This window comes from Poecilia formosa, unplaced genomic scaffold (genome assembly GCF_000485575.1).
Source record: "Poecilia formosa unplaced genomic scaffold, Poecilia_formosa-5.1.2 Scaffold214, whole genome shotgun sequence".
Classification (NCBI taxonomy): Eukaryota; Metazoa; Chordata; class Actinopteri; order Cyprinodontiformes; family Poeciliidae; genus Poecilia; species Poecilia formosa.
The window spans coordinates 191,039-205,000 of record NW_006800153.1 but is presented as its reverse complement, the minus strand read 5'-3'; the positions used below and the strand labels follow the sequence as shown (position 1 = coordinate 205,000).

At 37.5% G+C, this 13,962-nt stretch overlaps 1 protein-coding gene across 1 annotated transcript; it reads left to right on the top strand.

Annotated features, from left to right (window-relative positions):
- Window positions 1-1,876: 1,876 nt before the first annotated feature.
- snapc2 (small nuclear RNA activating complex, polypeptide 2) lies at window positions 1,877-13,399 on the top strand. The gene is made up of 6 exons (XM_016679519.1): window positions 1,877-2,170; window positions 4,422-4,595; window positions 5,572-5,671; window positions 7,433-7,948; window positions 11,366-11,454; window positions 12,831-13,399. The coding sequence occupies exons 1-6, from the start codon at window positions 1,955-1,957 to the stop codon at window positions 13,101-13,103; spliced, it is 1,368 nt and encodes a 455-aa protein (XP_016535005.1). The 5' UTR covers window positions 1,877-1,954; the 3' UTR covers window positions 13,104-13,399.
- Window positions 13,400-13,962: the final 563 nt, after the last annotated feature.

Below are 13,962 nucleotides of genomic sequence, written 5' to 3'. Positions count from 1 at the left end.
TCGACTAAAGAAACATGATAACCGAAAATAACTGTCTCTGAAGAGTGACTAGACCTGCAGTAAAAATAAAAAATGAACATAACTATAAACACTACAAGGGGTTGAAATTATGGGAAAAAATAAGAAATGTCAAATAAAGAAACCAGAATGACCAACAAGAGTGAAACAAAAGTGGTGGTGCCGGTGCATGGCAGCCACCGGGCTACTGCCAGTAGCTTGCTACCATCAGCATATGAGTGTGTGTGTGTGTGAATGTGTAAATGACTGAATGTGGTGTGAAGCAACCCTCTGGACATGATAAAGCCTATGTTTATCGTCATACAGTAATGGTACTGTATGGTTGGAGTGAAGTTCAAGTTTGTCACTGCATCAGTAACATGAAACATTCACCGTTTGAAAGGAAACATTCTCCTGTATACGCCGGACCATAAAATAGCGTATAGCACCGAGCTGTGCCACACCACCCAGTGGAAACGAGGCATAAATCAAATTAGAATAAACATCTGTGATTATGGTGAGAAAAACTATAAAAAATATGAGACAGAGGGGAAATTAGGTGAAAACAGGATGAACGTCTGTTCTCACACTGTCAGGTCTGAATGAACATGTTATGAGAAAAGGAGAGAAATCTGATGTCATATGAAGAGAGAAAGATAATAAACTTATGTCTTAAACTAGGAACACCATGATTAGGTGATGTTATAATAGAACGACCATCTGATGTATGGCAGTCTTATGTTTTAACCTAAGAATATAGTGACCATCTGACGTCAAAAATGTAGAAGAAATATATTTGATGTGTTATTCACTCCTCTATGTACTCTGAAGGCGGACTTATTGATGTAAATACAATAAGGTATGTTACTCTCTCCGCTCATTTAAATTAAAATATACGTAACTCAATATGCACATTTATATTCCAAGGAAACAAACAAACAAACAAACAAAAAAACATCTCAGTGTAGGGTTACAGTCGCTTAATCTGGCCTGACAACGTTTCCCGGAGCGCTTATTCCTGCAGCCGTGAGTCCGTCATTTACGGAGCAATACTGACCCCTGTTGGCCAATTCCTGACAGTTTCTCACACTCAATGGCGGCTAATGAAAAACAGGATATCTTATATTTTTATGCTCCAACACAAAAACATGCGCCATATAAAGAACTTGTAACATCAAAACAGAGATAATGTATACACTATATCCAATATATTATCTAACTATATTTGCATAAACGTTTATGCGGACATCTAAGCATGTACAGAAGAACAGGAAATAATACTGACATTAATGAATGACTTCGACTAAAGAAACATGATAACCTGGAACTGGATCCAAATTAGTAGATTTTTTTTTTAGTTCTTATAAAGCATAAAAAAAATATTAAAATTGAAAACAAAGAAGAAAGGGTTAAAAACAATGGAAGAAAGGAAGGACTGTGGTTTTATAAAATCCAAAGGAAAGACTTGAGAATTAAGAAGTTCAAAGAGAAGAGACAATCATGTCCAAGATTTGGACACACTTTTCATTTTAGGAAAACACTATAATTAAAAGTATGAGTGCTGTGGAGATGATAATGCAGCATGTTATGTTACAGTCATCAGAATGAGGACGAAAGAAGACAAATAATTCAAACAGATTTAAAGGGAAAAGGGGGAGAGAAGATATAACAATGTCAAGACTTAGATTTGGACACACACTGGACTGATCTGCACACTCATTAAAATGGCGGGAAAATAAAACAGGAAATGGGTTATTTGGAAGGATTTAATTAATGAATGAATTAATTAACTTTGTTTTGTATTATTTGTATCAGAATCCTGAGCCACTACTTACCAGTTGGTGGCGGTAATGCGCCATTACGTGTCTTGCCAGTCGTCAATAAATACCACAAGAAGAAGCAGCAACTACAGAAGAAGAAGAAGTTGACTAATAACATAAACGACGAACCGGTGAGGATGAAGCCCCCTCCTCGGAACCGAACTAAACGAGAGTTGAGCTCTTGGACAGAGACGCCGAAGTCCTGCCGGAAAACAAACTGTAAGTGGGAACGGCCTGAGCTGAAGAGGCTCCTGAAAGGCCTGAAAGCTCTCAGCCAGACCACCAGAGGAGGCTTACAAGAGATTGACTATGCTGTCCTGAAGAAAGACATTCCTACTCGGTCCATTTCAGAGGTAACCCCGAGACGAGTCTGACAGAACCCTTCCAAAAACCTTTAGCTTTTTGACAGTTCAGCTGTTGTGTGTTCAGCAACAACCCGTAGCAGCTGAGACGGGGGCTAATACAGTTTATAAAAGAGGTTTTTCTTTTTTTCCCTTCTTCTTCTTTTTTTTCTTTTCTTTTTTTTTGTCTCACTTATGTTTCAGAAGATCCTAAAATTTAATGTTGGATAAAGATAACCTGAGTAAATACAGGATGTTTTTAAGTGATAAATTTAACTCATTGGTGGAAAAAAGTTACTGAAACCACGGATCCCCCTTGGGGGAAAATTCATTAACCCGTTGATGCATCAATGTAACTGTGGCTAAACTAGTTATTTTGAAAACTGGTTATTTTTAGTGACAAGGACTTAATAAGGAAGATTGGCTGGGCAGAATGGACTCCATTTGAGATTGCTAAGGCCAAAACCGCTTCTGACTCAAAAGAACATTAAAGCCCATCTCACATTTACCTAAAAACCTCATGGTGACCTGGAAAATACTGTGTGTGTGTGTGTGTGTGTGTATATATATACACTGCTCAAAAAAATAAAGGGAACACTCAAATAACACATCCTAGATCTGAATGAATGAAATATTCTCATTGAATACTTTGTTCTGTACAAAGTTGAATGTGCTGACAACAAAATCACACAAAAACCATCAATGGAAATCAAATTTATTAACCAATGGAGGCCTGGATTTGGAGCCACATGCAAAATTAAAGTGAAATGTTCCCTTTATTTTTTTGAGCAGTATATATATATATGTATATATATATATATATATATACACTCATATTTAATGGTGCAGAAGAAGATTTTTGTTTCTGCCAAAACAATTCAGGTTAATTGTACTTCTAAATGTTATGAATGCTATTAATTCACACAACACTTGTGCATTAATAATATTTCCATTTGTTTGACATCATTAAAGAGCTTAGAATCCACATTGAATTATGTAAATGACTCAAAATGCTCTCAGGATAATTGTTCATGACAATAAGTGAGTTATGAGACTAACATTTTCATTTCAGGTTGTATGTATTAAGATGTTGTGTTATTTCAAGTTAGGTGGTCCGTGAGTGTTTGCTACATGGGTTAAGTGATCCTCAGCCTGAAAAGCTTTGAGAAACACTGGTGTAAGAAGCTTTGTGTATGAATGGTTTAGAAAAAGATCTAAAGGTTTTCATGGATTTTATTTGCTATTCAATTAAATGTCAGTGGTCCGTATTTAAAGTCAGTGCTGGCAACCGATGTCTGCCTCAATTTAATCCTAAAAACAATAGTAGAACATTATGCAGAACAATAGTAGAGTGGAACCTGTGTACACTACATCACACTTAGAGATTTGGGTAAAAGATACTTTGGTCAAATCTACTGAAACTATTTTTATTTAGAGTAAATATTTAGAGTAATCTGGCTCTATGAAGAGTTTAATAATGGCAGTTTTGTTCAAAATTGACAAACAGAAAAAATTACTTTCATGATTTTCACAGATTATAAAACCTGGGAGTTTATAGTAGATTGCCTCACATATATGTCAGACCAACAGAAGCCAACTGAATGCACCAAACTTTCATTGACACATACTAGATATTCCTTCAAACATACCACTAGGTGGCGGTACTGGAATTTTTTATTTTTTTTTTTGAGTTTGGACAGTTTATGTTTCTGTTCCACTCACCTATATAATAAAAAGCTGCTATTTAAAATACTAGAAGCTGAACATACAATAAGTGAATATGATTTGGTTAGTATTGACTGTATTTTTTGTTATACTGATGTTAAGAATTTGGGATGTTTATTTTCATATTAGTGATGTTTGAAATGACTTTCAAAGACTTGACCCTCCGACCTCTTCCCCCGGAGGCTGCTGCTGGCCACACGCCAGAACCCAGCACCCCGGTCAGTAAGAGTGGCCCCCAGTACGCCCCCTGACTACCCTGTCCTCCATATATCCCAGCACTAACACTAGTGTGAACAGAGCCAAACCAGTCAGCTTTTGTTTGTGGGCCCATGTGTCTAAATTTCTACCAATTGATGGGGAGGGGGAATCAAATATTGGTGGTGCAGTGCCACCCACATACAGAGGCCTCAGTCACAGGTTCTAGTCCTGTGTCTTTCATAAAACATTATAATGCATCTGATTACTCTGCTGAAATAAAATGAATGTGAACTGTCAGCACAAAAACTAATCCTGTGAGGTGTGTTGTCCTGCGTCGCAGATCAGTGCTATGGTGGACTCTCTGAAAAACAACATCATATCATCTGCACGGTTCCAGCTGCGTATGAAGAACTGGCAGGAGAAGCAGTTCAGGAGGCCTATTGAAGAGTGGACACACATGGCCTCCACTCTTGCTGGAACCCTTGAGAAAGTCATATCTGCTGCTTTCTCTCAGGTATGCTAGAACAAGAGCAATCAAGTGATCGGTCAACTAAAATATAAGTGACTTGTGCCCCTTGAGGTCATAGCACCATAGACTAACAAAAGAACCAAAGGGGCATGGCTTACGACTCGGCATTCGCGTGAAAAATGCGCAAAACGTGTGCGGCAGATTTCACTGAGTTTGATCCTGACCCAAATGGATCTAATGCTTAAAGGGCTTTAAATATATAAGCAAAGTTGTTAAAGTTATGTCCCATTCGCAGTATATTATCTTCATCAGAACCGACATATTTCTACTATCAGGCGGACACTGGGAGACTATGCTGCCTTTTGGTTTCTGAACGTGGACAGACTCGTGATGCTGCAGCTGCCTTCGCAGAGTTTCTTGTATCGGGCCACACAGGCATGAGCCTGTAACCGCGATTTGAAAAAGTCGTGGTTTCAAAACCACTAAAACTTCCCATCGTACCATTCTTGCGGCATAAGCATCTTTTTTTTCTTGTCAATGTAAATACATCCGGCTGTGTGTAGATACAGTATCAGGATCCCACCACCCAAACACCCCCCATGTAGCCGTGTAGAAAACTTTTTGCCTCATCTAAAAGAATAATGCCCACTGTGGGAATAGTTTGGCTGCTATAGGAAAACGAACGGCAACATCTTTGACGAAGTAGGTCTCCCTACGTTCAAAATGTTCTTACTGACAGTGGACGTTAAAGAAGGAACACATCTAGAGGAGCATCACACACTCTATTTGCTAAGTTCAAGGTAAAGTTTATGCTGTCTTGAAATGAACAAGCTGTGAATTTTCATACTGGTTTTACGTTTCTTCTTTCAAGAAGCCCTGTCAAAACACACAATAGCTTCACTGTCCTGTTATATGGAAAAAAAAAAATAAACTGTTTTGATTCTTGTCCGATTTTAAGAAAACCTCTCGCAAAACTAAACCAGTAAACATCCCACCATCCTTTCCTTTCCTTTTCCTTCAGATGCTGGTTGTGTCATCGACAGAGCCCTGCACTCTGAGGAACTGTGAGCCCAAGCAGGACCCCAGACCCGCTGCTGCTTGTAGACCAGTGCCTTGCGTAGGTAAGTGGATTCATGCATTCACTCTCCCCAACAGACCTGTAAAAGATCTGCAGCATCGTCACACCTCGTCTTAAAAGTTGACAGGAAGTTTTTTATTTTTTTACTTCACTGCTGAATCGACCATGTATAACAAGCACTGTTAAAGTTTCATCATAAAAAAGATCTGAAGAGTTCAAAGAATTTTTTTACTTTTTATTATTAGCCACTGTAACACAGAACAATAAAAATCGTGTTCTTGATGTCAAAGACCTTTTGATTGTGCTCTGATGTAATGAAACCTGTAAAAGTCTCCATTTTTATGTTTTAAAGTTTGACTCTCTGGGTCTGAACATCATGACTGTGAACATTATAAACAATAAAGTCTAAGCTCTTCCAGGAGAAGACCTTGAATTGACCACTGCTGCCTGCCAGAGGGTCAAATGCTGAAAATAATAAAAAGATCTGATAAAGCTTTATTACTAGTAAAGTCATCCAATAGTGAGATTTGTGCAACTGGAAAAACAGTCGGTTAAAAGGCAGCTGAACTGCTGTTCACTTGCTTTTGGTTTTATGTGGAACAATTTTATTACTAGCAGAGCTACAATACCTATAAAAATATTCACCCCCTTAGATATTTTAACCATTCCTGCTTTTGCAAATGTATTATAATTTTTTAGTTTTTTCCTTTTTTTTTTTTTTTTTTAAGAAAAAAACTTCTGGTCAGAGGGTAAACTGATTTCCACAAAATGACTAATAAAAATATGTAACAAACAAGTGGCTGCATCAGAGGTTGCGCTAGATTTTTTTTGATAAAATATTCAATTGCATTTACTGCAAAAACACAAACTTACCAAGTGTCTTTGGTCTAGTTACTAGTGCAAATATCTTATTACAACTTAAAAGTAATGTTTCAACAAGATATAGGAGCTTATTTTAAGTAAATAATTCCTTAATATTGATGAAAAAGTCCTAGTTCTACTGTCAGATAAATTAACTTATAACATGGGAAAATATCTTATTAGTTAATCCTCCAATGGAACAAGAACTTTTTCATCAATATTGAGGAATCATTTACTTAAAACCAGCTCCTACATCTTGCTAAAAATATACTTTTAAGTTAGTTTTGTCTTATTTCAAGTGTACTAAGATATTTGCACTCGAAACTAGACCAAAGATACTTGGTAAGATTTTGTGATTTTGCAGTTTTTATTTTTATTTTTATTTTCATTCAGTTTAACTGGTAATCAGTCTGAAGAAGTTGAACAGAGAATCCACTGTGTGCCATCACACCTTCAGCAGATGAATACATGAAACAAAACCCACCGACTGTCACCCCAGCAACCACACATACACAATGAAATGAAGTGATTATAAAGTTAGGACCCAGCGGTGGTCTCTCATCTTTCTTCTAGTCTTTAAGCAAAGACTGTGAATACACGTAAAAATACACACATAAAAATGCAATGTTTTTTTTATTATTATTTTTAAAATAAATGTAAAAAAAAAAAAAAACACAAAAAAATCCCACATTTTCAGAATGAGCCATTTGTGTGTGGAATTTTGAGGAAAAGATATTCTTTCAGTCCAATCTGGAATAAGGCTGTTACATAGTGTGGAAAAAGTCAAGAGCTGTTAATATTTTTTGCCTTCACTTTCTGTAATTCGAGTTGGTTCAGATGCTTGTTCATCCTAAATAAAGTTTGAAATATGTACTTTTTGCAGTTTTAAAAAAAAGTTTTAGCTTTGAACATAAAGTCTCTCTCTCTCTCTGCCTCGGCCCAGGTGAGCATCCTTCTGCTGTGTTGCTCATCGCTCCGGCTCCAGCCGGGTCAGGGAACAGGAGACGGCCAGCACCATCTCAGGCTGTCAGAACTCCAACCAGGAGGATCCTCCCACGTCAGGAACGGCCAGCTGTTCCTTCCACTGCTGCTGCCTCCACTTTGCTAACCGGATGTCCAACTCCAGCCGCCCCGCTGCTCTCAGAAACGCTTCCTGCATTCGTATCCCCTCGTTCTCTAAAGCCTCTCACTCCGTCTGCCTCTGGCTCTGTCTCAGCAGCGGCTCAGTCTGCTGTTGTGTTGTGTTTGCCCGTCTCCAGTTTTTCCTCTCCCCACTCCACAGTCCCACTCTCCAACACAGCCGCTGAGCTGCCTGCTACGTCTGGGCAGTCAAGTAAACATGCGGCGGTAGACGGCCCAGAGACAGTTGGAGTTAACTTTGCTGTGGACTTTGAAAAGATCTACAAGTTCCTGAGTGTTGTCCAAAACCCCAGTAAGGATTATAATCTAACGCCCATGGGTGAGTCAGAGATGCACCTTTAGCATATGCTAAGGTCCTCTTTACACCATCTAATGAAGGGAAACTTTGTGTTGCTCTGAAAACATCAGTGACATTAGTATTACAATACTCTGACAAACTTCTAGGTTTAATTAGTTTGCACTAGCTGCCACATTTAGTTAGCTTTTGAAATATTCATCCAAGTACAGACATTCAGGAAAAACTAAGAGAAAATGAAGAGTTCTGTTTAATATTCTGTTTTTTTCTTTTTTACAGTATAAAACAGTGGTGACCTACATGTTCTTGGCTGAGCTATTTTAAGCTAATCAAAATCAACTAACTTCACTCAAATTCTAAAATGCTTGTGCTGATTAGGGGTATAAATCAGCTGCTTTATCACAGTTTGATATTTTATGGGTTTGTTTGGTAAACAACACAGTTTCTTGATTGGATTTTAATTCACAAGTCTGCAATCAATACGATGTGACATCATATCTAATACAATCATTTCTGTTAATATTGACTTACAAAAACAAGCCAAATATGACATGACCATTTAATTTGTAGGTTATTACAGGGCATCAGGCATTAACGTTTAAAAAAAGCATTTTCATTAAAGGATAAAAATAAAAAAAAAAATCACCTGTTAGCCCAGTCTCACATTTCTCAAGTTTTGTACTTTTTAAATCTGTTAATTTAACGAACCCTGGACGACCTTTCAGTCAACAAGAAACAAACAGAATAGACACTGAGATTGAACACATTTGCATAAAATGTCCAAATTTAAGTTCATATTTCTATGCACTTTGAAGCAGAATTTAATCTGTCATCCTTTTTTTTTCTCAACCAAAACAGTCAAAAAGAAGTTTATCAAAGACACCACTTAGTCTATCCTTCAAGGTTCAGTCATACTGCATCATATTAAAGATGAGTGTGAATCAGTATTTTTATTTTGGCTCAATGTAACCGGATCATTAATCATTTAATATCAAATCAAGTGACTTTTTTTTTTCCTCAAAAACCGGTGGATAACAGCCAGGAGCACAGTTTCTAATAACACTGTTTTTGAAATAAAAATGTAGAAAATGTTTGTCCATAGCTGGATAGACTTTGGAGTCTAGGTTTGTTTTGAACCCAAGACAGTTTTTAATTATTTCTCAGGGTTTTCTCACGGGTAGTCCTGCTCTATATGCGTTTTAAACTAAAATCTCTCTTTTTTTTTTTTTTTTTTCTTACAGGAAAATTCTAAATGACAGAACATATTTTCAAAGACATTTTTATTTCATTCATCCCTTTTGATAATTGACCTGAATTTGAAGCCCAAAGCTGTAAGACCTGCTCATAAAATGAGATGGTAGACCCTGGGGGGGCTGAAATTACACCAAGAAGTGCATCGGTTAAAAAAAACTTTATTTTTCAGAACACTACCTCATGTGCAGTTAAGTTTTTTAATAAAACAATATTGTTACATTGTAGACATATTGTGAATTTATAATGGCTGATGGGATTAGTTATTTTATAAAAAATCATTATTGACCAGAATGGTAATGTGAATCGGCAGATCAGGCTTTTTGAAAGATCAGTGATCGACCAGAAAACTGCAGTCAGTGCAGCTCTGGTTATATCACAAGCAATTATTCACTAAATGTGATCTGATGGCAAGATCCCTGTCAGGACCGCCTCCTTTACTGACATCATCACATATACCGCATGTTTTCCTGTGTAAAAAGTGAAGCTTTTGGAATGGCATAGTCAAAGGCTAGTTGAGATGCTGCAGATGGCAGTTTGAGGAGCAGCTGCTTTTTAATTAAGGCCAGATTAGTTTGAGTATTTTTTTTCTTGATAACTGTATTTAATTGTGTTTTACATTTACTCAAATTTATTGTCTTCAAACTTCATTAACAAACTTGGGTCTACTGTTACACAAATTATAAAACCCATAATTAAAAGTATAAAATAAGTTTAAGTATAAAAGATAAAAAGTAAATATTTTACATTTAAAAAACCCTCAACCAGTATTTTTATTATTTTTTGAGTGAATGAGAGCTAACACTAGGGCTAAACAGAAACTCAACTTATGTGTCCACATTGTCTGTATATCATCATCATTCATTTGATCAGTAATACAAGAATCTAGGTATTTCTCCTTTTTTTTAAACCTCAAGAAAATTGTTGTATAGTTTAAACAGGAAAATGTAGAAAAATTTATCCTCAAAACGTATTCAGAACACATTTTAAAGGAGCAGCTGTAGATCAGCACCTCCTGGGCTGGAGATCACCACCATCTGCATACATTATATTGTTTTAGTGTTTCACCTTTCATGCAGCGTTTGCTACTGGCTCATTAGATATATTTAGCATATATATGGATGAAACTGGGGACTTAACCAAAGGGTGATGCACAGATACTGTTTCCCCGTTTAAGTTAGAAGTGCTCGTACACACGTCAGTACCTTGCGTTGGTTTAAAGCTAAACTGATTATTTAGGGAAGTGATATATGCCCTCTGTAAATTATAAGATAAGATAATGGCTAGTGCAATCAGCCTACAGTTATCCAGGCTGCAGTTTTTTCCAGTGTTGTTCTTAGCGACCAGGAAAAGCAAAATACAAAACATTGGATGGAGAAGAATGTTATGAATAATAAAACAGAGCACTAAAAAGAGTAATCGGGTTTAAAGTAGCTTTTTTTTTTTTTTTTTTTTAGGTCTGCATGAATGTAATCTAAACCACAATCAGTTAATCCTCCATATGCCTCATGTCAGTATACATGAGGTTTATCAGCAGGTCAGAGTCGTCTTCACAAGGTTCACTTTTTGTACACTTGACAATGAACTGTGAAGCTGTCGCCATAAAACTGTTATATTATTTTCCCCAGAATCTCTCAGGCCTTCCCACAGATACCAGAGCATCACTCTGGATCATGGATCACCATGGCAACATGTTGTTTCCTGTCAGGCCTCATAATGGTTTCTTATGCTTCTATTGTGTATTAAGCAGTGTACCATTTTAAATTTAGTAATGCAATTACTATATTGTCATACAAGGAGCTAGCTCTACATATATACGTTCTTACCTTTGACATTCACATGGAATGAAATCTTTAGGCAAATAAATGTTTCAGAAGTTCAATTAAAAAATCTTTTATTAATTCCCCCCAATTAAATGCATTTAACTTTTGATTCTTTGAAGAGCAGGTAGGTGGGATAGCAGATGACATCATCCCCGTCCTACCTCTACCCACCACACACACACACACACACACACACGCACACACAGTAGATGAAACATGAAAAACAACCCTAGAAAAATTTGTCAGGAAAAAATATGTCACTGTAACATTTTATCAAGAGAGAGTTTACTGCTAAAAATGATACCATAATCTTAATAACCACAGTAATCAAATCAGTCTTTTCTTCTTTTTGTCTTCTGCTGTCCAGAAAGTGCGATAGTGTTGGACCTGCTGATGTCTCTCCCAGAAGAGCTTCATTATCTGGACTGCAAAAACCTGCAGAAACATCTGATCCAGGTACATTCTGCTGTTTTTAGGAAAGCTTTCTAACCTTCAGCCTGTGGTTTTGGAAACTTTGCTGTGTGGGATTCCACTGGCAGACAGAAGCCTGCTGTTCACTTCCTTGTGCAAGAACACAGTGGATATGAAAAGTCTACACACACCTGCTCAGACACCAGCTTTTCATGATGTAAAAAAAAATGGCAGCAGGATGAATAATTTTGCAACTTTTTCCACTGTGCAATTCAATTGAAAAACAGCCTGAAAGCCTTAAATGGGAAAAATATAAAATAAAAAACTTAAAATAATCTTGTTGCATAAATATGTACACCCTTAAACTTTGTTGCAGCATCTTTGGCTTTTATTACAGCACTCCAAATCTGTCAGATTGCAAGGTCATCATCTGTGCACAGCCCTCCTCAGACTCGGGTCCAAAGCCTCACTCTCATTCCAGTGAAGCCGTTCTTTAGTTGGTTTAGATTTGTGCTTTGAGTCGCTGTTGTGCTTAAAGATGAAGTTTTTCTTCATCTTCAGCTTTCTAACGGAATTTTGTGCCAACACTGACTGGTATTTGGAACTGTTCAGAATTCCTTCCACCCTGACTAAGACTTGAGTTCCACGTGAAGAAAAACAGCCCCAAAGCATGATGCTGCCACCACCAGGCTTCACTGTAGCTATGGTGTTCTTTTGGTGATAATCAATGTTGTTTTTGCTCCAAATTTACCTTTTGGGATTATGTCCAAAGAGTTCAACCATAGCACACGTTTCCTCCTTGAAGTTCACAGTGATGGATGGTTGATCTAACACTGATGTACCTTGCCGTTGGAATTCACCTTTAATATTCTTGGAGTTTGTTCTAGCTTCTTTGTTTACCGTTCCTTCTCTTCAATCTGCGACCACGGCAACGCAAGGTGGCTACACTGTTGTGAACCTTAAACCTCTGAATAATGCGTGCATCTGTAATCACAGGGGCATCAAACTTCTTGAAGATGGTCCTCTAGTCTTTACCTCTGACATGCTGGTCTATCATTGTCTTTCTAAACTCCTGGGTCAACTCTCTCCTTCTCTTCCTGTGGTTCATGTTCAGTGCAGTACACACCATGTCACCAAACAGCAGTGACTGGTCACCCTTTAACTAGGCAGACGGACCTGAGTGCAAGCTTGAAAACAGCTGTAATGCTAATTAAAGTGCGAACCCTGAGGACAGTGTGAGGAATGTGGACTGATTTTCATTGGTTAACTTTCACAATATTTAAATTTATTACTTTGAATGGTTTCAACTTACTTTAGGGACTTCTGGGCTTTTCGGTCATTTCACCAAAATTTTGGGCATGTGTCAATTTTTCTTGGTTTCCATTAACCTGAGAGCCTTCTCCCTCCTGACCTTGTTTTAGATGCATCAGAGTCTCTCTGCTCCTCACTGCTCCATGCCTGCAAAGCAGCTGATGTCAAAGCTGAAGACTGTGCGCCATGATGAGAGGGGGCCAGCTCCAACTGGAGATCCCAGCCAGAGATGCAGCCAGGAGGCAGAAACTGGTGATGCTGCCGGCAGAGGAGCCACCTCTTCAGGCCAGTCTGAGGACGCAGACATGTCAGACTTCCTCCCACCTCTTAATCCTTTCCTGGTTCCACTGAGCTTGTTGATGCGAAAAGAGAGTTCTGAATAAAACATTGTAAACTGTTTTAATCCTTTCACATGTGTGACCCTCAAAGGTTAAGTGGGTGTAGAAAATTAAGGATGTTTCTTTTATTTAATGTCACATTAAATACTGATGCAAAGAGAAGTTTGGCTTTTTATGCGTTTACTGTTTTTGGTTTGACTTTTGGCTTTGTGAGAGACTGGTTATTGTATACCTTATTTCATTGTCGCCATAGCAGCTCAGTCATGACCATCTACATTGTCACAGTATCACTCTGCTTTTGTATTTTACACAAATTTTGAATAAATTTTAATTATATTCTAGTTATTCATATGCAAACTATTTATAGAATTATGTTGTCGATTTAATTCAGACAGGATTATATTCAAAATCAACAGTTAGTTTAAAAAAAAAAAAAAGAATTTTTAAGCAAACCCAGATGGTGGTTTTGAGTCTCTTGACTTTTCTACTATTCCTAAACTGGTCAGCAGTGGATTGAATTTTGTGAAATGTGTTCTGTTGGCAGAGGTTATGCCGATTTGACCTACATACTCTTCCTGTCCTTGATGAAGGCATGCCATTAAAACTTTAAAACATCTGATGTCCATAAACGGCACATAACATTGTCACAATTTTCGTGACGAGCTGCGTCAATGACCACAATAAAAGGCTAATCAAAGTTCATCTTTTTTTTTTAATTGTAGTGGAATGGCTGCATTATGTAACTTATTACTACTTACATCGATTCATGTTTTTATCACGTCACATCACGATGTTCAGAGTTCTGTTCGTCTTGAATTAAATCCAAACTCCTAACGCTGCACAATGAAAACCATTGTGAACACAAAATGCATTCAAGGACCACAACAAGTATCATCCTCTCTAC

Bases quoted from the DNA above. Each gene is read 5' to 3' on its own strand.
- snapc2 (XM_016679519.1), top strand. From the start codon at position 1,955: ATGAAGCCCCCTCCTCGGAACCGAACTAAACGAGAGTTGAGCTCTTGG. The intron at 7,949-11,365 runs GTGAGTCAGAGA...TCTGCTGTCCAG, and splicing joins TTATAATCTAACGCCCATGG to AAAGTGCGATAGTGTTGGAC. The intron at 11,455-12,830 runs GTACATTCTGCT...ACCTTGTTTTAG, and splicing joins TGCAGAAACATCTGATCCAG to ATGCATCAGAGTCTCTCTGC.